At 43.7% G+C, this 23,063-nt stretch overlaps 1 protein-coding gene across 1 annotated transcript in view; it reads right to left on the bottom strand.

Moving 5' to 3' along the window:
- The window catches only part of CPM (carboxypeptidase M), an 89,442-nt gene that overhangs the window by 25,888 nt on the left and 40,491 nt on the right, over positions 1-23,063 (bottom strand). Inside the window, exons 3-4 of the mRNA XM_066257817.1 lie at positions 14,794-14,891; positions 1,622-1,794 (exon numbers count right to left, since the gene is read on the bottom strand). Coding sequence (XP_066113914.1) covers positions 1,622-1,794; positions 14,794-14,891 — 271 coding nt within the window. The remainder of the gene's footprint in view (positions 1-1,621; positions 1,795-14,793; positions 14,892-23,063) is intronic.

Below are 23,063 nucleotides of genomic sequence, written 5' to 3'. Positions count from 1 at the left end.
GAATTTGATAACAGAAACAACTGGAAGTGCCGCTCTACACAAGTGTCTTTCTGAAAAGGGGACCAGCCATGTTTAAACGTGTCAGAAAAACTGGAAGGGAATCCAGTGGTGAGGTTTAATTTATTTTTGGTAAAAGCAACCAAATTTTTAGTTGCACAGATATAGTGTAAATGTATATTAGGCATTTGAGAGATCCCAACCTTCCAGAGGCAACATGAAACAAAATAAACTGTAAATGAAAAATACTGCTTTCCATGCTGACAGCCCTCTCGCTAACACAGTGAACGTTCCTACAACCTGCGGACTCTGAGAAGCGTGGCGGCAGCAACCCCTCAGAGGGACACCGGATCAGAAGGGCGAGGGTGCTGTGCTGTGTGGGGAAAGCGGGTGAGGACAGGAAGCAGAGGGGTCACGGTGGGCAGACGAAGCCGATTTTCTGCAAATGGCTAAAACTGCAAACAAGATTGTGCTGAAGCTTGAATGCCTAGAGCCCAACTGCTGCTGATGGAAGAGGAGGCTGGCCACGGAGGATGCGAACATTTTGAACTGGGAGGAGATACGAAGATACTGGGCCAAGTGATCCAGTTCTAAGTTTCCTATTTTGTTTTATTATGAAGACAAAAGTCTTGAAGATCTGTTCACTTAAAAAAATGCTATAAGACTTACTCTTCTTGGCCCTGGCTGGCTGGCTCAGTGGTAGAGCGTCGGCCTGGCGTGCAGAAGTCCCGGGTTCGATTCCCGGCCAGGGCACACAGGAGAAGCGCCCATCTGCTTCTCCACCCCTCCCCCTCTCCTTCCTCTCTGTCTCTCTCTTCCCCTCCCGCAGCGAGGCTCTATTGGAGCAAAGATGGCCCCTGCACTCGGGATGGCTCCTTGGCCTCTGCCCCAGGCGCTAGGAGTGGCTCTGGTCGTGGCAGAGCATCGCCTCCTGGTGGGCGTGCTGGGTGGATCCCGGTCGGGTGCATGCAGGAGTCTGTCTGACTGTCTCTTCCCGTTTCCAGCTTCAGAAAAATACAAAAAAAAAAAAACCAACAAAACAACTTACTCTTCTTTGTGTTTAGTTCTTGTGCTGGCTTAATAAATCAAATGGTAATTATTGAGGGCCTAGGGACCCTGCTGGGCCCTGGGGGGCTTAATACTGATGAACACAGTGGAGAGGATTTCTACCCTTGGGTAGCTTGTAGTCTGATAAATGCTGGGTGACAGCAGTATTAAGCGAGAACCCACCATATGAGAGGTTAGGGAAGGAGGCTTTGAGGACAGGCCATTTAAGCTGCAGGAGGGGTGAGGATTGTGCAGGAGCCTGCCCTGCGAGGAGAAAGAAAGGTCAAGAAACTGCAGAGGGTGAAGGCCAGTCAGAGCCCAGCAGGGGTAGGGGTGTGGGGGGGAGGACCGCAACTGCAGCCAGAACAGCAGGGCAGGAGCGAAGCCGCCTTCTTCAAGGTTGCACCTTTCCCCTCCCAGCAATGGGCAGGCGGCCCTGAGGAGTGTGGCACAGTGATGGCATGACACAGGCTAGAAGATGGTTCCCTAACTCCCCTCGACAGGGCCAAGGGATACTCTCTTCTGGGGGCCTTTGTATTGTTTTATTTTAAATAAAGATTAACCAGCTCATTCTTACCTTCCATTAGAGTAAAAACAGTCAGGCTTTTTGACGGCCTCAAATCCATCTGGGTTCATGGAAGGCATGATGTGTATTCGGGTACTATTGATTAATCTTGTGATTTCAAGGTCTTTTCCATCACTGGTTACGAGATATTCAATTAAATGTAGCAGCAGTTCCCGCCCAACGGTCTGTATGTGGGAAAGGGATATTAGGCCAGGGAAAACAAGAAAAACAATCCCCAAAGCCCAAATTCCTCCGCAAGGGGCTCCAGACAGGAAAAGTTATACCAAAACTAGTGGCAAGAGACGCCCGTTTCTCAAGCACACTGATACTCTGAAAACCGGCAATCACAGGTTATTTGTCAGAAGTTTCTTTAAAAAGTTAAGTTTAATAATACCCATCTGCAAATAATTTACTTCTAATGAAGGAATTAGAGTAAACCCAAAATATTAATTTGAAAGATCATATACATCCCTGTTAACTGCAGCATTACTTAGAATAGCCAAAGCACAGAAGCATTCCAAATGCCCATCAACAGATGAGTGGATAAAAAAGCCATAGTACATGTATATAGTGGAATATTACTCTAGCCATAAAAAGAATGAAAAAATTTTTTTTAAATTTACTTATTGAGGGAGGGAGGGTTGGAGGGAGGAGAGAAGAAGGAAGAGAAAGAGAGAAACATTGATCCGTTCCTTTAAGTGCCCTGACCAGGGATCAAACTAGCAACCTTTGCACATCAGGTAAGACTCTAAACAAAGCTATGTGGCCAGGGCAAGAATGAAATCTTACCATGTATGACAGCATGGATGGCGCTTGAGGGTGTTATGCTAAGTGAAATAATACAGAGAAAGACAAAAACCATATGGTTTCACTTTATACAGGGGTGGGCAAAAGCAGGTTTACAGTTTTGAGTACACAAAACAGTTTATTCTTGTATTATTATTAATTATTGTATTATTTATTATGAACAACGGTAAACCTACTTTTTGCTCAACCCTGTATGCTGTATGTAGAATCTAATGAGCAAAATAAATGAACAAACAAAGTGGAAACAGACCCGTAGATACAGAGCACGGACTGATGGTTTCCAGAAGAGGTTTGGGGGGCTGGGTGAAAAAGATAAAGGAACTAAGAAGTAAAAATTGGCACTTAACAAAGAGTCATGGGAATGTAAAAGTACAGCATAGGAAACACAGTCAATAATATTGTAGTAACTATGTGGTGCCAGGTACTGGAAATATCAGGGGGATCCCTTTGTAAAGTATATGGCTGTCTAACCACTATGTTGTACACCTGAAACTAATATAAATTAAAATAAAAAAATATTGAGTGTCAAAAAATAAATAAATTTGTGTCATTACCATTTTGCTAGATATATGTTTCTAGTGTACATGAAAATAAAAGCATGACTATGAAATAAAATGGTCATCACATCCACTAACATTATCTTATATACCAAGGACAGGTAAACTGAAGGCCTGTGAGAGATCTTGCTTTACAATTAATTCCCAATGCAGAGATTTACATTCCTTGGAATGTTGGGTTCACGGAATCTGTGTTTTTTTTTTTTGTTTTTTAAAGATTTAGTTATTGATTTGAGAGAGAGAAAGGGGTGTGAAATGTGGTAAGCATCAGCTTCTTGTATGTGCCTTGACTGGACAAGCTCGTGGTTTCGAACCTGCGACCTCAGCATTATAGGTCAAATGCTTTCCAGACCAATGCCTTATCCACTGCGCCACCACGGGTCAGGCCGGAATCTGTTTCTGAGTAAGGAATGTTTACAATCTTCCATAAGGTTAGTGCTGCTGAGGGTTAGGAAAGGGGAAATCAGGGCAGCAGGTGGTTAAATAGGAACAGTGCTGCAGAGGTGTTCAAGTTGGCAGTGGGCAGGAAAGGAATTTCCAATTGCAACTCCACTGTAGGAATTCATTGTGACAAAGGACGAGCAATTCCTTTGTGCCCCTCACTGGCAATCAAGCATAGGGACCATGTTTTATGAGTTTGCTATCCAAATAAACACAAAATAATTGGGACTTAAGAAAATTTGGTATATATGAATTACATGTCCCTAGGTAGCCATAAAATTCAGAGTGGAAATATATTTAATTCTGACTTCAGTTTTTTTCCTACTCATCTCTATCTTTTCCCTCTACTGTGATTTTTTGTTTTTATAATCAAAATTGTCACTTAAAAATATCCTTACAAACTATTAGTCAGAAAGATCAAGTGAGCTGTATGCTGAGTTTCCAATCCATGTTTTGGGAGCTCAAGCACTTTTGGAAGCAACCTCCATGAGCCATTCACTGGCTCCCCTAAAACCATGGGAGAAGAGGTTGGTGACTTTGATTTTCAAAGGTGACTTTAAATGTAGGAAGTGTGGTCGGTTTAAGGAGCTTTTCTGTCAAGGGGGTTGGAGGAAAAAAAAAAGGTAAAGAAAAGGAAGGAGGAATCACTTGCAGCTCCTGAAAATTTCAAATGCTGGTTGGAGACTGTAGGATGGTTCAATCAGAGGGACGAAGCAGGACATATGTGAGGCTGGTCTGGGTCCCAGGACAAGTCCAGCGGGGAGCCAGATCAGAATCCCCGTGTGGTTCTGAATGTGAATTTCCCTCTTCACCACCTAAGCCTTACATCTTCAAGTGCCCCAGAACCCAAGATATGAGTCAGCAATGAAATTCATTCAACCCAAATCACATGAAAATGAAGAAGAGTTAAGAAGCTATGATTAAGCTATAAACTGTGGTAATATGGGTACAGAATAGAGTATAACAGTTAAGGTTTATAATTGACAGTGAGGGTAGAGGCTGGAGGTGATGAAAGTAGAGGAGACAGATTTTTTTTTTCTTCTTTTTTAGCAAGAGACAGAGAGAGGGACAGGCAGGGATAGACATACAGGAAGGGAGAGAGATGAGAAGCATCAAGTCTTCATTGCAGCACCTTAGTTGTTCATTGATTGCTTTCTCACATGTGCCTTGATTGGGGGCTATAGCAGAGCGAGTGACCCCTTGCTCAAGCCAGCGACCTTGGGCTTCAAGCCAGCAACCTTTGAGCTCAAGCCAGAGACCATTGATCATGTCTGTGATCCCATGCTCAAGCCAGTGACCCTGTGCTCAAGCTGGTGAGCCCGCACCAAAGCCAGTGACCATGGGGTTTCAAACCCAAGTCCTCCACATCCCAGACCAACACTCTATCCACTGCACCACCACCTGGTTGGCGAGACAGGACTTTTCAAAGTGCCAATTTCTTCACTTCTCGTAGCAATGGCTTGGAAGATACTATCAACAAATTTTAAATGATGACTGTTAAAGTTTTTTGTAATTTTTTCTTGACTTTAGAAGAATCTTCTAACAATTTTTTATTTTGAGAAAATATTTATCAAGCTTACCAATTATTTGTTTCACTTCAGTTTTATTGTTAAATCCAAGTAAAATTAAATCTCATAGTTGTTTAAAAATAACATGAAACATTTTATTTTATATCCTTTTAATGTGGCTCGTTCTCTTATTACAGAAATACATAATGTCTTGAATGATGTCTGGCAAATATTAATGATAGTTATTTTTTAGTAATGGTATTCTTTTTTTTTATTTTATTTTATATTTTTATTTATTTATTTATTCATTTTTAGAGAGGAGAGACAGAGACAGAGACAGAGACAGAGAGGAGAGAGAGACAGGGGGGAGGAGCTGGAAGCATCAACTCCCATATGTGCCTTGACCAGGCAAGCCCAGGGTTTCGAACCAGCGACCTCAGCATTTCCAGGTCGATGCTTTATTCACTGCGCCACCACAGGTCAGGCCAGTAATGGTATTCTGAATAATTTTTATTTCCTTATTTTTTAATGTCACTTTTAAATTAAAGAAAACCTATGTTACTGGAAAAAGAATAAAATCATCATATTGTCAAGAAAAAAATATGTGTAACAAAGATATTTTGTTTGCCTCCATATGCCAAAATAAATCACAAGTTCTGAACTGCAGAGAGTAAATAAAAATCTTGGAAATACAATAAAGAACTAACGAAGAGTCAGGTCATTTAAAAATGCTGAGGTAAACAGATGAAATTTCAGAGAGAGTTAAACAAAGTCCTTTCTTTTTTCTTGGTTGGGCCATATTTTTGCTGCCTCCGTAACAGCAGATTTATGCCAAATAATATTCAAATTAATTCTTCCCAACTTTAATATAAATGTCTCAAACACTCATGTTTTATGTATAAACTTCCCTTCATTCAAAATTAAGTCTTTGAATATGAAACCTTAGAGAGTCCAAATCTGAAGAAAGAATGTGGTCAAAGCAGTCTCTAGTAGCTCCCCAGCCTGTCACTCTGGCGCCCGCTTCCTTTCTGTGAGCCTGGAGACTTGATGTGAGAATCCCTAATGAAGGAGCTCAAAGGCTGGGTAAGCGCAGCGCACCAGTTCCGGGAGCCTTCACTCAGAATAAACCCGGTGGGTGAAGTGGCAATAACCTGGAAAACAACTTGCTCCATTCAGGCGAGTTGGGATTTGCTAGATAGGTAAAACTGAGTGAATGAGCTCTTTCCAGAACAGGTATAAGCAGTCCCCGCACAGGCGGTGTGTGGTGTGAGAGCGGGTGTGAGAGGCAGCACGCAGCCTTCGGCTCTCCAACGCTGGGCTCTGTCTGGAACGCCGCCCTGCAGCGCAGCTTCTGCGGGAGCAAGATGCTTGGCAGTGCGAAGGCTCCAAAAACGTTACAGATTGATTTCATTTGTCTGGTTGATGAGCTAAATCCTTCCTCTTCAAATAGCTTACACGGTACAGTGTCCAGCACGCGTTCTCCTGGCCTCCCAAAGTCTGGGTTCCATTGCCTGCTGTGTAGTCCCTTATCTCTTCCTGCCTGCCTAACTCTCCTCACAGCAGCCTGACGACCCTGACTGAGAGCCCCTCCCCCACCCCGCCAGCCCAGCCTGGAGGGCAGCGTCCCAATGGCTTTCTCTGTGGCCCCGGTATCTGTACCCAGCTCCTGGGATAGCATGTACGTACTCAAAAATCACTGTTGACAAATCCATTACAAGGTCAAGACTATTCTAAGGAGGATCTTTCCTTATGAAGATGTAAGGCCCTCGGTGAGGAGAGGTGGACAAATGCTCAGGTTATTTCATTTGAAGGATTTTCAATATTGAACAAATTTTACAGGGGTGGGGCTAACAGTTCTGCTCATGCCGAGGACTCAGGACTTCTGGTCACCCCAGTCCAGTCTCACCAAAAGGGAGGTTAAAAAAAAAAAAAAAGGATAGTTATGTGAGGAATTAAATACATGCCCAAAAGGAATTAGATACTTCATCTGGAGTAAAGATTAGTTCTGTCTAAATCCCCAAAGAATTAATTATCCAAAACCACTCTACAACACGGAGGACATTTTGCTATCATCTGGGATAGGGGTGGAAATAAAGGACCAGCTTTAATGCTTTAATTTTTTGTTTTGTTTTTACTAAGTTTGGAACCTCTTCTGTACATTGACTACACATCCCATATTTTCCAGGACAGACACAGGTTTAGAAATTCTGTCCTATTTTTCACGTAAACATTAAAATACCCTCTAAATACAAATGTTTAGACATGCAAACTACATTTCATAAACTGTCTCCTAGATCCAAAAGTTATGTGAAAATTATTTACCTTTTAAAGTTAAAAAATATGGTCATTATTATCTAGGGAATGCTTTTCCCTTCAACCTATATATCTGGAATATAATTAATTATATAAATTGAGGACACCATAGGTGAAATTCTAAGTGTCATGTGGATATTTAAAAAATCTATATCCAAATAAACCATCATAGTAAAAATAATGCATTGATGTTTAAGAAACAGAAGCTTTAAAAACAAAAAACCAACCAAACAAAAAAGTCAGAACTGGCAATTCAGTTAAGCTAAACACACAGATTGAATACCTACCCCCACGCCATTTACGACCATGGGCCCTGAGGTCAAGGGCACCTTGCAAACGCAGCCTCTGACGTTTCTTTGCCTGTTACCGGATTTGTTTAAAACTATTGGCACCCAACTTTTTAAGCACATAGTTAGTCCTCACTTTAGTATTTCCATGAGAGAAGAATTAGACATGTCTTAACAATCTAGAAATGATACTCAAGTATAAGATTTTTTATTCTATAAAGTTTTAGAAGTGGGATAGAAGATAGGCACAGACCAAAGAGCAGGGAGGGCTGGAGGACGGGGAAGCAAGGATTTCCCGCTCCTCTCCTGCACCGCACTTGGGCTGAGGTGTTAGCTGTTCCCAGTTTCCGGGCATGGCCCCGGTTTTCAGTAAAGCTCTGGTTGTACATATTGGGTTACACAGTATACTACAAAGCCAGCCAGGCGCAGAATGAAGGGGAGGGGCAGGGCAAGGAGGCAAAGACCCCACTGCAAACCATGTGAATGCTGCGGAGCAAGGGAATGGCGGAGAGCCCCGCCCGGTGTGTGCTGGCCTCGTCCCTTAAGAACAATCATTATTAGACTCCAGGTGAGCCAGCACTGCCACTTAGGAGCTTGCATAAATTAAACCTAGAATTGGGGCTTCTACGACACAATGCACCAGCGTTTATGTAAAGAGGAGCTGTACGGTCTGGGGAAACACCTGCTAGTCTAATTAAAGTAAGAAAGGCAGGAACTCAGAAACGTTTCTCGCATGTTCTGAAACAGCAGGAACATCAGGTGACAAAGGATTACCAAATGTCAGTTAGCTACCCAGAGTGACTCCACAGCAGCCAAGGAGCAGGGAGCAGCGGGGAGGAGAGAGAAAGGGATGGAGATCCGTGACTGGGAGATGTTTAGTCCAGAGTTTCTCTGAGCCTCCTACCCTGTTACACGACGAACGAATCCAAATCTTATTGTCAAATGGCAATGGAACAACGAGGTACCCATCCAAACAAAATTAATTTGATCGATATGTAAAAATCAATCACAAATCTCTAGGTAAAAATAGAAACAGAACAATCCAAAAGCAGCAGAGAGAGTAGAGGAGGCAGAGCTCAGGGCTCCGGCTCTGGGTTCAGATAGCTTATGACCAAGCAAACCCGGACTTCCTTGCAGGTGAATGTACTAACACACACGGCTCCTGCAGAGGTGGCCGAAAGTAGCGATGCCCACAAATAGGGTAGTGTGCTCTGCTCAATACTATTATTATTTTATTACATATATTATTCTTATTAATTGTATATTATTATATTTTATTCATAAATTATATTTATAAATTATTTTATTTATAATTTATTTATATTTATAATTATATATTATTATTTTCTTGTAAAGCCTTGTATGGAAGCTAACTTGCCAGCTGGCTCAACGTGGCAGAGTGAGCCAGCATCATGGGAATATGTGAGCTAGTGGCAAGGTGACTGAAGACGCCAAGGAAAATATTATACAAAACAAACTAGATTTACCTTCACTACTTCTATCACAATACTTGCTTGCGCCTGGGCCACTTTAAGTTGATTTTGCTACTCACAGTTTGCTTTGTGCGTTCCTGGGTACAGCCAGGCTAATGAGCCTGAAACCTTAGCATCAGCCAAATTAACCCATCCTCACAATTCCTGAGATATAAATTAGCCATAAATATTTCACCTAAACCCAACAAACTGTTAGATCTAACTTCTCGTTTGAAGAAACCAGAGGAAATAAAAGCACAAGTTCAATAAGGAAAGAAAAGAATATCCAGAATGTGGGACATTCTGCAGGACAGACAGCTAATCAGGTATTTATTAAAGTCCAGTGTCGTGAAAAGACCCTTAACCTGCTAGATTAGAAGAGAGTCAAGGGATAATCAACCAAATGTGATTCATGACTCTAGACTGGATCCTTATTTGGGCAACTTAGGGGACATTTTGAGGACAACTGGAGGAACTAGAAAGGGGAGTATAAGGTAAATATAGGATAAAGATTTAATGACATTAGCCTGCCCAGGCAGTGGTGCAGTAGATAGAGCATCGGACTGGGACATGGAGGACCCAGGTTCGAAACCCCAGGTCGCTGCCTTGAGCACGGGGTCGCCGACTTGAGTGTGGGATCATAGCCATAACCCCATGGTTGCTGGCTTGAGCCCAAGGTCTCTGGCTTGAGCAAGGGGTCACTGGCTCTGCTGTAGATCTGGGTCAAGGCACCTATGAGAAAGCAATCAATGAACAACTAAGAAACCACAACGAAGAATTGGTGCTTCTCATCTCTCTCCCTTCCTGTCTGTCTGTCCCTGTCTCTGTCACACACACACAAAATTTAATGACATGAGAGGGGAGTTAGCATTAACTTTAAAAATATAAATGAGCAAATCAGCATAGCTCATTTGGTAAAAGTGCAGGCACACACATGCATATGCAAATATCTGGGATGATAAATAGTAAGGAATTAGTCCTAATTTTTGGAAGGTCAGTATACAATTATTCCTATTTGTTTGTACTTCTCCCAAGGTGCACCTATGTTGATTTTGTAATAACAGATTATTTTTAATTTAAAAAAGATCTGATTCTATAACAAGGCATAATGAGGTAAGGTAACAATTCACGGCAGGTCTGACCAACAGAATTATGTTTTCCTGATGTGTAGATGCCACTGTCATTGAGCCATGGTATTAAGTGTGGAAAGCACACAAGACACTGGGGTGTGCCCAGGGAAAAGAGGAGACATTTATAATAGTGTGGTTCATTCTGTCCACCATGTTACTCAGTGTACACGTGCCCCCACAGGAGGTCCACAACAACTCCCAGAAGAGCCATACGTCCTGAGGTCAGCATTCGAAGTTGTACCAGAAGAGTAAGGACTTAATCCAAAGGTTAAGAACTGTTGCTCTAAAATGTTAACTTCATTTTGTTTTTTTTACAGGGACAGAGAGAGAGTCAGAGAGAGGGATAGATAGGGACAGACAGACAGGAACAGAGAGATGAGAAGCATCAATCATCAGTTTTTCGTTGCGACACCTTAGTTGTTCATTGATTGCTTTCTCACATGTGCCTTGACCACGGGCCTTCAGCAGACCGAGTAACCCTTTGCTTAAGCCAGCAACCTTGGGTCCAAGCTGGTGAGCTTTTTGCTCAAGCCAGATGAGCCCGTGCTCAAGCTGGCGACATCGGGGTCTCAAATCTGGGTCCTTCCGCATCGCGGTCCGATGCTCTATCCACTGCGCCACTGCCTGGTCAGGCATTGCTTTTTTTTTTTTAAGTGAAAGGAGGGGAGATAGTGAGACATGTATGTGCCCCAACTGGGATCCACCCAGCAACCCCCACCTGGGGCCAATGCTTTGCCCATTGGGGCAATGCTCACAACAGAGCTATTTTTAGTGCCTGAGATGGAGGCTCCATGGAACCATCCTCAGCACCAGGGACATCGTGCTCAAATTAATAGAGTCATAGCTACAGGAGAGGAAGAAGGGGCGGGGGGAAGAGAAGCAGATGGTCACTTCTTCTGTGTGCCCTGGCCTGAATCAAACCTGGGACTTCTACACATTGGGTCAATGCTCTACCGCTGAGCCAACTGGCCAGGGTCACTGAATTACTTTTTGTGTTTTTTAAATTTTTTAAATTTTTATTTATTTATTTATTTTTTTACAGAGACAGAGAGTGAGTCAGAGAGAGGGATAGACAGGGACAGACAGACAGTAACAGAGAGATGAGAAGCATCAATCATTAGTTTTTCATTGCGCGTTGCAACACCTTAGTTGTTCATTGATTGCTTTCTCATATGTGCCTTGACCATGGGCCTTCAGCAGACCGAGTAACCCCTTGCTGGAGCCAGCGACCTTAGATTCAAGCTAGTGGGCTTTTCCTCAAACCAGATGAGCCTGCACTCAAGCTGGCGACCTCGGGGTCTCAAACTCGGGTCCTCTGCATCCCAGTCCGACGCTCTATCCGCTGCGCCACCGCCTGGTCAGGCTGTGTTTGTTTTTATAAATTATTGTGTTTTTAAAATTTTTTAAAGATTTTACTTATTCAAATAAGGCAGGCAGAGAAAGGAAAATATCATATGACCTCACTCATTTGAGGAATCCAATGAACACTGTGAATTGAAGAACGGGAGAGAGACAGGCAGGATCAAAGGGACCAGAGGGAAAACAGAGGGAAAGGGGAGGAGAGGATGGGATCAGAGAAAGGAAAGAGATTGGTGAAATTATATATATATATATATATATATATATATATATATATATAACAGCGTTATAGAGAGCAGAAAAGCAAATCCTGGAGGGAAGGGGGAGGGTGTTGCGGGGAGGAGGGCAAGGGGGATGTTGAGGGGACACGGGGGTTGGGGGGGTGTATTTGGTGGGATACTTGAATCTATGTAAACACAATAAATTAAAATCGATAAAAAAACAAATGTAAAAGAAAAGATTTTACTTATTCATTTTAGAGAGGAGGGTGGGAGAGAGGAAGGAAGGGAGAAAGAGAGAGAGAGAGAGAAGGGGATGAAGAGCAGGAACCATCAACTCCCATATGTGCCTTGACCAGGCAAGCCCAGGGTTTCAAACCAGCAACCTCAGCATTTATCCACTGCACCACCACAGGTCAGGCCACCATTGCTTTTTTTTTTTTTTTTGTATTTTTCTGAAACTGGAAACGGGGAGGCAGTCAGACAGACTCCCGCATGCGCCCGACTGGGATCCACCCGGCACGCCCACCAGGGGGCAATGCTCTGCCCATCCGGGGCGTTGCTCTGTCATGACCAGAGCCACTCTAGCGCCTGGGGCAGAGGCCAAGGAGCCATCCCCAGCGCCCAGGCCATCTTTTGCTCCAATGGAGCCTTGGCTGTGGGAGGGGAAGAGAGAGACAGAGAGGAAGGAGAGGGGGAGGGGTGGAGAAGCAGATGGGCACTTCTCCTGTGTGCCCTGGCCGGGAATCAAACCCGGGACTCCTGCATGCCAGGCCGACACTCTACCACTGAGCAAACCGGCCAGGGCCATGGCCACCATTGCTTTTTAATAGTGGGTTTTGAAAATGTTCTTTTGATTCCCAAAGATTTGGGAGAAGAAGATGGATAAGTAAAGTGATGAGGCCTTTACCTCTGCTCAGGCTGAGCCACCACTATCCCCAGCCCCCAGTGGCACCAGGAGGGCAGAATATATCAGATCTCAAACTCACTATAACAAGTTCTCTATGGCCCGTGGAGCCCACAAATGCTGCCCCCAGCTGTTTAATGGGACTTCAGGTCTCTGCCCCCAAACACTCTGGGACTCTTCCCTGCCTGATCTCAGCCGCACATCAAAGTGCACCTGAGAGCCCTGACTTGACAGGATACAGGAACTACCTGGACAGCAAGACGCCAGGAATCTGGGAAAGCGCATGGAAGGAAAGAGCACATTCAGAGGGGAGGAGAAAGGACTCCTACTCATCTTTGGAAGTTTCAGTTCCAAGGATAAATTTTTGAGCAACAGGCTGCAGCCTCTGAAATGCCAGGAATTTAATAAATATACGACTGAGGTCAATGAGTGGCATGTGTCTCTTATTAAAAATGGATTCCACAGGACCTTGATCAATAGGCTAGATAGCAAAAGGGAAAGGAAGTCTGGGCTGCTGCCTGTAATGAATGATTGTTTTATTAAAAACAACTTTTGTCTGACTCCCAGCAACAGTAAGCCTTTGAACGGACAGCCCATTATGTTCAAAAAGTCACAGGGGCATTGATCTTCCACCCACCTACAAATCAGGTTCAAAGATCAGCCCCTTGCCTGACCAGGCAGTGGCGCAGTGGATAGAGTGTGGGACTGGGATGCAGAAGACCCAGGTTCGAGACCCCGAGGTTGCCAGCTTGAGCGCGGACTCATCTGGTTTGAGCAAAAACTCACCAGCTTGGACACAAGGTCACTGGCTCGAGCAAGGGGTTACTCGGTCTGCTGAAGGCCCGTGGTCAAGGCACATATGAGAGGGCAGTCAATGAACAACTAAGGTGTCACAACACTCAACGAAGAACTAATGATTGATGCTTTTCATCTCTCCGTTCCTGTCTGTCTGTCCCTGTCTATCCCTCTCTCTGACTCTCTCTCTCTGTCTCTGAAAACAAAAACAAACAAAAAAAGATCAGCCCCTTGGTTGGAGGAAAGTGTTTGCATCTCAGCTCCAGATGGAAGAAGCACCCTCTCTGGGTAAGACAGGTTGGGCAGCATGCCTGGAAAGGGCAGTGTGTGTGTGTGTCATGTGGGGCGGATCCTATTTCTGTAGAGCCCAGGTTTGGGGCGGGTTAAGCCAGGGCAGGAAGCTCAGCCTTCCATTAGAGCATGCCACCCACACTGTTGCAGCCTCAGGAGTGCTTTAACAAGCCAGCCGGTTGTACTTACTGGATATACATTTACTTTGACATTCCTTAAAGTTAGGTGTGTTTTACAGGATGTTACACATTCTTCCTACGTAAACTTTCTTTAATGTGATGACTGGGGACTATCCTTCCCTTCCACTTGATTGCCTGGTTGTATGGAGTGCTGCTGAATAGAAAATCTCCAGTTGTCATATCCTTAAAATGCTCTGAGGAATTAAGGTGAGAAATAGTGGTAAGCATTTTCAAATGCTTACCAGGAATGGCAGGGCAGGTAGGAACAGTGAAAGGGTATTTGGCAAAATATAAATAACAGAAAACAACACAAAATACAAATAGATTTTATCCCCGCTAAGTTAGAAAAGAGGCAAGACATTATGGAATTTAAGAGAGTTTGTAGAATGGTGAGTACGCGAGAACCCTAATTTTGATTGTCTAAACTTGAGCACTGAAAACACTGAGTATAAGATTAAGAGCCAGTGACAAAAGCATTCAGAAAACTAGATATTACTAGATATTTTGGGATCTAGATTAGATCCCAAAAGCATGGATAGCTATTTGGGATCTTCTGATTGTTTTGATTGAAATAGACTATAGCTCCTTTGCTGGGTCACCTTGATGCTGAGCAGGAGGCAGGAGAACCCACCCAGGGAGGAGTTCAGGACTGCCTGGCAGTCCCGAGTGTGGGCACTGTTGGCCTTCCAGCCCCAACACAAAACAAGCTCAGGTTACCCTCACCGGTTGGGTAAACAACCAAATGTCTGTGCTGGTTGTTGGGCCTTGGTTCCTTACATTCTCTCAGAAGGTCTAACAGGAAGACCTTTCCAGATGCTTTCCTGTAATTTATGCTGCCCTTCTGGCATGTACCCAGAGCTCAGAAACCCTAAGGGGAAGTTTCCGTGGTGACACTTCAGAAGATCAAGCCCCATACATACCTCATCTCCATGCATATTTGCCACGTATTTGAACTCGGGAATCCCAATTCTGTGTTCCTTTGGTGAGCGTCCCACAACAAGAACCCACAAGTTTCTGCCTTTATAGGGAAGAAAAAGATTGAAAAATAAGTTGTCTTTTAAAATGATAAATGAATTCTGGGAGAATGACCTAAGGAAACAAACGATGCTGCTTCTCCCCCCCCCCGCCCCGATTTATGTGTCACGATGACTGAAGTTCATGACTAACACCTCGGTGCTTAAAATGCTCCTCGTTTACTGCCAGCCAAAACTCTCCTCAATTGAGCACAAATATTTAACTTACTATTTTAGAAAGTGACTTTTTTTTAAAAAAAATTGAAGACTTATTAAGCTCCCTAGCTCTTATTTTTCCAAAATGCACATATACTTTGCTCTGAGTTTCTGGTCCTTTATAGAAAGGATCTCGCTAATTCAAACAATTATACAAACTTAGATCGTAGTTGACAGTTGACTGGGAGGGTGCCATCATTCTAAGTGCAAGGAAAGGGGGAAAAAACAACAAGCCAGCCATGAAACATGGAACCCAGAAGGGAGCTGGTTCTTAAAGTGAGCAATCCTGAGTCTTGTCTTCAAATGCTGATGGGACACAGCTCTGCGCAGCGAATGTCCCCCCGATGTGCGGGCATTTTGTAATGCAAACTGGGAGCCACAATGCATCCTCAGGAAATCCCCAGAACACTCCTAAGTTCTACCTCTGTCACACATGCTGTGATTTGGGGGAGAAGGGCAGAGCCACAGGTCACTGAGGATTTGCTTGAGCAGACACAGTTGGTACCCTGGTTCACATGATTGCAGGTAATCCCTTGTCATAACTCACTGAGATGGATTTTTAGCCAAATTTTACAAATGAGAAAGATGATCTTCACAAAATAGTAAGTAAACTGCTTCTGGTCACACAGCAAGCCATTAAGAGGCTGTGATTTAAGTCCCAGAGCCAAGACCTGAATCCTTCCTATTCGATTTCAGTTCTAGCACCCCTTCCACTAATGAAAAATGCTCCTATCTCAAGAGGCTTGGTTTCCTAAGCAAATGAAGAGGTCCCTTTCAGTTCTATAATCATCTGGCTCTTTTAATGCAAACATTTTAAAATCAGAGGTTGTGGATTATATGTTTGATATCTATCACATATAAACAACGTTCGAATATCTGTGGTATCTATTGTAATAAGACTTCTGTGGAATTCAAGAGCCCAGGAAAGGAATTTAACAGCACCTAGTGGGCTAGTTAGTGTAGACCAGGTTTCTGCAGAATTTCAGCTCTAGTTCTTAAATCAGGGGTCTTGCAGGCTGGGGAAACTGTTGCCATGAGGAATCCAGGGAGAAGTGCACACTGGACTCACCTCTTTCATCATTTAGTCTTATTATAACAATATTTTAGGGAAATCTGTCATGACAAGGTGATGGCCTTAACTTTAGTAACTGCAGAAACTCTCAGAAAATAACCCACAGATGCAGTTCATCTGATTGATGCCACTTATTCACAGTACAATGCTCATTCTTACAGCCACTTGTGTAGTAACTAATTTATCCAGGCACTTAACCAGGTGATTAGACTGTACAGATAAGTAGTTCCCTATGCCCAGGGAATTTCTGATCTAGTGGAGAAGAGCAACATGGAAACATAACGAGACTAGACTGTGACACATGATCACAGAACTGTGTATAGGTATTATCGTAGATGTTAAATGAAAGACATGGTTAATGTTTTACAAGGATGGGGAGCATGTAAAACTTCACAGGTGTAGGGTATTAGAGCTGATGTCTGAACAGGCTTCTGAAGAATGATTCTGAGTTTGCCATGTGGACAAGTACAATCCACCCGTGATCTCCTGCCAGAACCATTTCACTACCCAGAACCTTCTATTCCCCCAACTCTCAGGTCATCTGGAATTAATTGTGCAAAGTTAACATTTTCATGTGAAGCAAGAAACAGCTTTTTCTGAGGAGTGAGCTATCAAACTTGGCTCTTTAGTTTTCCTTCTGGGGAATTCTTTTAGGTGGCTATTTATGCTTTTAAAGCTAGAATAATCACAAATTTGTACAGAATATGGTCTACCCCTCATGAACAAAGGTACAAAATTCAATATCCTCTCAACATAATATTTAACTATTGTTATATTTATAACCCTACACCTGCAACAGCTGGCCTGTTACATAAAGGAGAGTGTAAGACGACAGAATACTGATGATACGGATAGCCAACATTATTTGGTTTAAAGAAGGAGAGAAACCAAACTGATAAAACCTAAGTAAAGAAGTACTTTGATGGGTAACTCAACTTCAATTTTAGCACAAATGGCCCCTAAGTGAACTGTAGGAGGAGAAACTCGCCTTGAATAAACCTCAGTGGCACTAAGCAATAAATCTAGAAGATATTCACCAATGCTTTAGGAATGACAACCTCTTGAAGGGCTTTAACCAACCTCTCCAATGAACACTGGCTGTCTCTAGCTTAGACCAGAGTAAATATACCAAGGGCAAACTATTTACTTTTTATAGCCTGATTGCCACGGTAAGGGTAATTTAAATAAGATTTTTTTTTCTATCAAGGTTGAAAAGGTTACCTTTGTTACCCCAAAGTTCTTGCCAATACCAGGTGTGCTTAAGAGTTCTGATACGCTTGGTCTCTTTCTGCTCATTACAAAATAAACAAAACTTGGATTCTCCAAATATTTCAGTATCAGTGTTCAGGAACTCATTTGGGGGTTGACACAAATCCCAGTGCTGGGACAGGGGCGCCCAGTTGAGCTTGCTTGGAGGACTGGGAAAAAGTCTTACAACTCAGAATGCTTTACAAAGATCCACAAGACAATAAAGCAGGCAGTCAACGCCAGGAAGTTCTATCGGGGTTCCAAAGGAAGTGGGGGGTGCTCAGGAAGCTAAGTATAGCTTCAACAGGTAGAAACGGGAGGAGGGTTGTTCCTACATCAGAATCACCGGGATCCTTGTAAAAATGCCAGCCCCCAAGCCTGGTCCCCTAAATCAAACTCTAGCTGGAAAGCCTGAGGCCTGCATTTATCAGGTGCCCCGGGTGACGCTGAGGCCCATTCAAGTTAGAAAGCTGCTGAGACGGAGGCAGTGGACGTCCAGATAGATTTGGGAGGCAGTTGATCTTCAGGTAAACTGGTCTCATCTTACATACAGCTGTGAACATGTCTCTATGTTAACAAACATATTTCTACTGTATCTTTTAAAATGGCTGCTTAATATTTTATACATGAACATTCTACCATTTGCTCAACTTAATGCTCTATTGGTGGGTGTCCAACACTAAGTAATTTTATGTAAATTTCAGCATGTCCACTGAAATTATGTACAGAATTTATAACATAAAAACATTCTATCACGTGAAAGAAATTGGAATGCAAAATATATAACTACAACCATGTAAAACAGATTGTTCATTGAAAAAGTACCATGGAATTAAATAGCTCCATAGCAGATGAAGCCTTAAATAATGTAATGGATGTGTCCCTTACAAGATTTTATTTTAAATGATGTTTTAATAAACCAGATAAATTATGCTCAGAAAAAGAAATGAATTGAAAATGGCACAGTATCGTTGATAAGGGGCTCAGTGATAGGGTGATAAAAACCAAGTAAAATTGTTTTCACTTTTCTGTCTTTCCAATTTTTAAAAAATTAAATACCAAATCCTATTATTCATTAACTCCAGGTACTATGTGCCAGGCAGAATGCTCAGCACTTGATGTTACTGGATCTTCAAAACACTTCTGTGGGACAGGTGATATCCACAATTTATTGTTGAGGAAACTGATTTAAGTGGCGGAACCAGAGTTCAGCCCCAGGTCTGTCTGATTCCAAAATCTAAGTTTTTCTGGTGACTCCAATCCAGGCTGCCACAGTTTTCCTGAAAGTACTAGATGGGTCGGAGCCAACGTGTTCTGGAGGGAATGCTCCCAGGCAGTGGCTGCTACCTGGCTACAACCGACCGGGCCAGGGCAAGATCGGAATGGAGGGCTACCCACGCACGGTGCCCTACAGGGACATTCTGCTTGGCTGTTGATGTACCGACACTGTCAGACTTTCTCTGACCTGAGTTTCAGTGGGACATGCCCAGAGAGGCGCAGAGACCCTGCCTGGGTGGCCCAGTCACTGAGCAGAGCTGCGGTGATGATGAAGCACACCCCAGTCTTTCATGAGGCTTGCTGTACGTGCGGTCTGATCCACGAGGCTCTGGTATCCAGAGTGATGGGTCAGCGCATGGTTTCCCAAATTTGCACAATTTCTCTGTGTATCCTCACCATTGCATTTTGACCTAAGTCAAAGCTAGAACAAGCTTGCCCAACACATTCATTTGCAGTGTCCTCCTACATAAGTGTGAATAACAGTCCTGTTAGCACGGCTGGTGTGAGGCTGGTGAGTGCCTTCCAAGAAGGAGCTAAAGATCTGATACAGAACCTCCAATGTCACTTATGTGTGTTCCCATTACCACACACAGAGAGTTGAGTACACAGCATACAAAATCCTACGTTAAATAACAATGAGTTCCTAGGAGAGTTGAAAAATAGCACATTTACTTAATTAAGTCAGACTCAGCCTCCAAAGTTCACACCCGCTAAGTGGCCCAGTGGCCCATGACAAAAAAGCAACAATCACTGGCACACAAAACAAGACAAAAAGCAGCAAAAGTTTCCAGGTCAGTTGTGCTTGCGTAGTAGTACTCACAGCTCAAAGCATTTGACAGGCATTCACGTAACAATGACAATCACAAGCAGCAGGTACTAGTATTATCCCTTCATATAGGTGGACACAATCTTAAGCAACCTCATAGGCCAGTGGTTCTCAAAGCATGGTCCATCAGCACCACTTGGCAACTTGTTAGAAATGTACATTTTTAAAAAACTTATTATCTTTGAGAGAGCAAAAGGAACATTAATTTGTCATTCCACTTATTTATGTATTCAATGGTTGAGTCTTGTATGTGCCCCGACCGGGGATCAAATCTATAACCTTGAAGTATCGGGACAATGCTCTGACCAATTGAGCTCTTGAGCTCCAACCCTATATACTGAATCAGAAACTGGCATTCAGGACCAGCAGTCTGTGTTTTAGTAAGAATCCAGGGGATTCTCCTTCACAGTAGTTTAAGAACCACTGTGACCAGGAATGAAGCTGGGGCGTCTACCCACAGAACTTGCTCTGTTCTTAAGCACGCCGCTGCACTGCTCTAGTCACCTAAGGGATGGAAAATATCAAAGACAAAATAGAAGAAATGTGACCCATGCTTGCTTTCTTTTCTTTTCTTTTTTTTTAGTGTGTGAGAGAGAGAGCGAAGGGAGAGAGATGGGAAACATCAGCTTATAGTTGCAGCACCTTAGTTGTTCACTGATTGCTTTCTCATATGTGCCTTGACTGGGGTGGAGATTGGGGGGTGGGGGGTGGGGCTCCAGCTGAGCCAGTGACCCTTTGCTCAAGTCAGATGAGCCCATGCTCAAGCCAACAACTTCGGGGTTTCAAAGATGGGTCCTCAGTGTCCCAGGTTGACGCTCTATCCACAGCGCCATCACCTGGTCAGGCTGCTATGTACCATTTCTGGAGCTGAGATCATTTTCTTTCTTCCCACTGAAGAACTGGAAGAGGTTGAGAAGACACTGTGAGGGGCCTTTGAGAAGTTAAAAGCTATTGTTTGCTCCCTTTTTTGTGCAAATCCAAAACTGGTTCACAAACTGATATACAAGTTTGTCCCCAAATTGCTCTCTGTTTAAGGACACAAAATTGTGAGTCTGGAGTGGCTTCCTCAGGCAATACATTTGGCTACTAGTCAACAAATGGGCTAAAAAATAGGGTGGGTAAAGTAGCAACGAAAGGACATAGACAAAACCCATCTGCTGCCTACATATCCTGCTTCTGTGATACAAAATTCACACAAACGTCTTCCCTCATTGCAAACTGCCCAGGGTTCACTGTGGCTTCTGTCCTGAGCTGAGGGGTGCTGGCAGACTGAAGTGAACACCCGGCCTGTTTCTGCTCTTGCAAAGCTGAGAACCCACACTTGGACAAAGGCAACGACCCCTTCCCACACCACCCCTGCCCGTGTCAGCCATGTAATCCCCATGAAGTTTAACTGCTATTTCCTGTGCAGGGGCCCGGGAATTCCTGACCTTGATCATGAACACAGGAACTTGTCAAGAAGGGGTTTGGAAAGGAACCGGGAGCCCCAGGAGTCCTGCTGCTACTGTTCTCAGAGCAAGTGCTCTGCCTGGATGCAACACGGGCTGGGCAGTGCTAAAGCCCAAAGTATCGACTGCTAAATGTGTTGGACAGCTTTCTGTTAACGGTATGTAAAGCACTATGCACATTTACCGTACCTATAGACTGATTGTGGATAGCCAATAAATTACAGTACTATTAAAATGCACTGAAAACACTACTTTAAGAAGGAATACCATAGTTAGACATCACTGGCAAAGCCTATTTCTTGAAATTTTTCCCTGGGTAATTTCATTATATCTGCATGCACCATCAAATAGTATTTGTATGTGGACAGATATGATTCAAGAGCTGAAGTAATGCTTTGAATTTTAGGAGTGCAAAGTTGTGCATGGATAAACCAAAAAAAAAAAAAAAAAGAGGGGGGAGGAGAAGAACACCTAAATACTTGCCACGTGGTAAGTGAAGTGGGGCGCTCTCTAGCGAGGTGAGCAGGGAGGCCCTCTGAGCGTGCCTGATATGCGGTGGGAGCCGAGCAGAGAGTCCGGGAGTGTGGGGACACAGGCCTGACACCGGGAGTCAGGAAGTGAACAGCAAAGCCCGGCTAAACCACAGGTATGAGGCCAAGCTGACGGCAGCAGCCAGCTGCTGAAAACCTGACGGATTGAATTCAGCTTCCCAAGGTGACCAGACTCATCTGTAAATCTGGATATGAAACTTTAAAAAAAAATCAGGTACATCTTCATTGCGTAAATGACCATCCTACACAAAGGCTTAACTCTTCTTCATTTTCTCACTCATTCAATAAATTGGTACTGACTGAGCCAGGTATAGTTAGCTGAAAAAAAGGTAAATCCCTCTCTCATTATATTGCCAAGAAAAACACTAATTTTGTTTTTCTGACATCACTTTCATCATTTGTATAAAAAATGAAGTTCAAATGAAGCACAATGTTCGGTAAACTTGCCGTTATTTGGGGGTTAATCAAATAGGTATCGGATCCCATGGCTTTGCTGCTTACCCTGCAATGGCTCTCCAGGGCATCAAGATAGAACCCAAGCCCTTCAGCACGGCACACCAGACTTCTCGTGGGCTGTCCCCTTCCTGCCTTCAGCCTCCCACAACCCCGCAGGCCAGACTCTGGTCATTCTTCATTATGTGTGTTTCTAGAAGGAGCAGCCCTCTGCCTTATCTTTAATGCATGCTCTTTCTTCTGCATGGATAGTCCCTAGTCCACCTGATCAAAGGAGTTCCACTTGCATTTTCAAGGCTCAACCAAAAGCCCCCTCTGTCCAGTACCTTTCTTACCCTTCTCCTCCCTCGGTCCCGATCCTTACCAGCCTAGCTTCTCTCCCTTATGAACTCCGATAGTACTTCTGCAACCTCTCTCCTAACACTTCCTGAAACCAGGGGCTCTCCTGCTGGCCAAGGATTGAGTATCTCTGTGCCTGCGACACATATTCCGACACATACATGGTAGGTGATTGATAAATATTGCTAAATGAATGAATGACTGGATAAATGAACAAACAACTGAGGAAATCCAGTTGGATCTGGAGTTACCTCTGATCACCTCTGATTAGGTTATTTTCTGGTATTGATGAAAAATTCTGCAACTACACTTCAAAGTGCCGTTTGCAATGGGCTCTGAAAAGGACCCAGTTGTCTAGATCATTTCCAGAGTAGGTGCACCTACTTGGAGTACTTCTGTGTGAGTGTGCTGAGATCTAAACCAAAAACATGGCTTCAGGTTAGATTCTTGACATCATGGAGCAATGAGGTTTCATTTGCTTGCATATTTGACCACATGGCACTAACACTTTATTTATTTATTTAATTATTTTCCCCAAAGTTAGAACTGGGGAGGCAGTCAGACAGACTCCCTCATGCATCTGACCGGGATCCACTTGGCATGCACACCAGGGGGCGATGCTTGGCTCCTCTGGGGCATTGCTCCACTGTGGCCGGGGCCATTCTAGCGCCTGAGGTGGAGGCCATGGAGCCATCCTCAGCGCCTGGGCCAACTTTGCTCCAATGGAGCCTTGGCTGCAGGAGGGG

This window comes from Saccopteryx bilineata, chromosome 2 (assembly GCF_036850765.1).
Source record: "Saccopteryx bilineata isolate mSacBil1 chromosome 2, mSacBil1_pri_phased_curated, whole genome shotgun sequence".
Lineage (NCBI taxonomy): Eukaryota > Metazoa > Chordata > Mammalia > Chiroptera > Emballonuridae > Saccopteryx > Saccopteryx bilineata.
The sequence above is the reverse complement of the archived record's forward strand: the minus strand, read 5'-3'. Positions and strand labels throughout refer to the sequence as shown.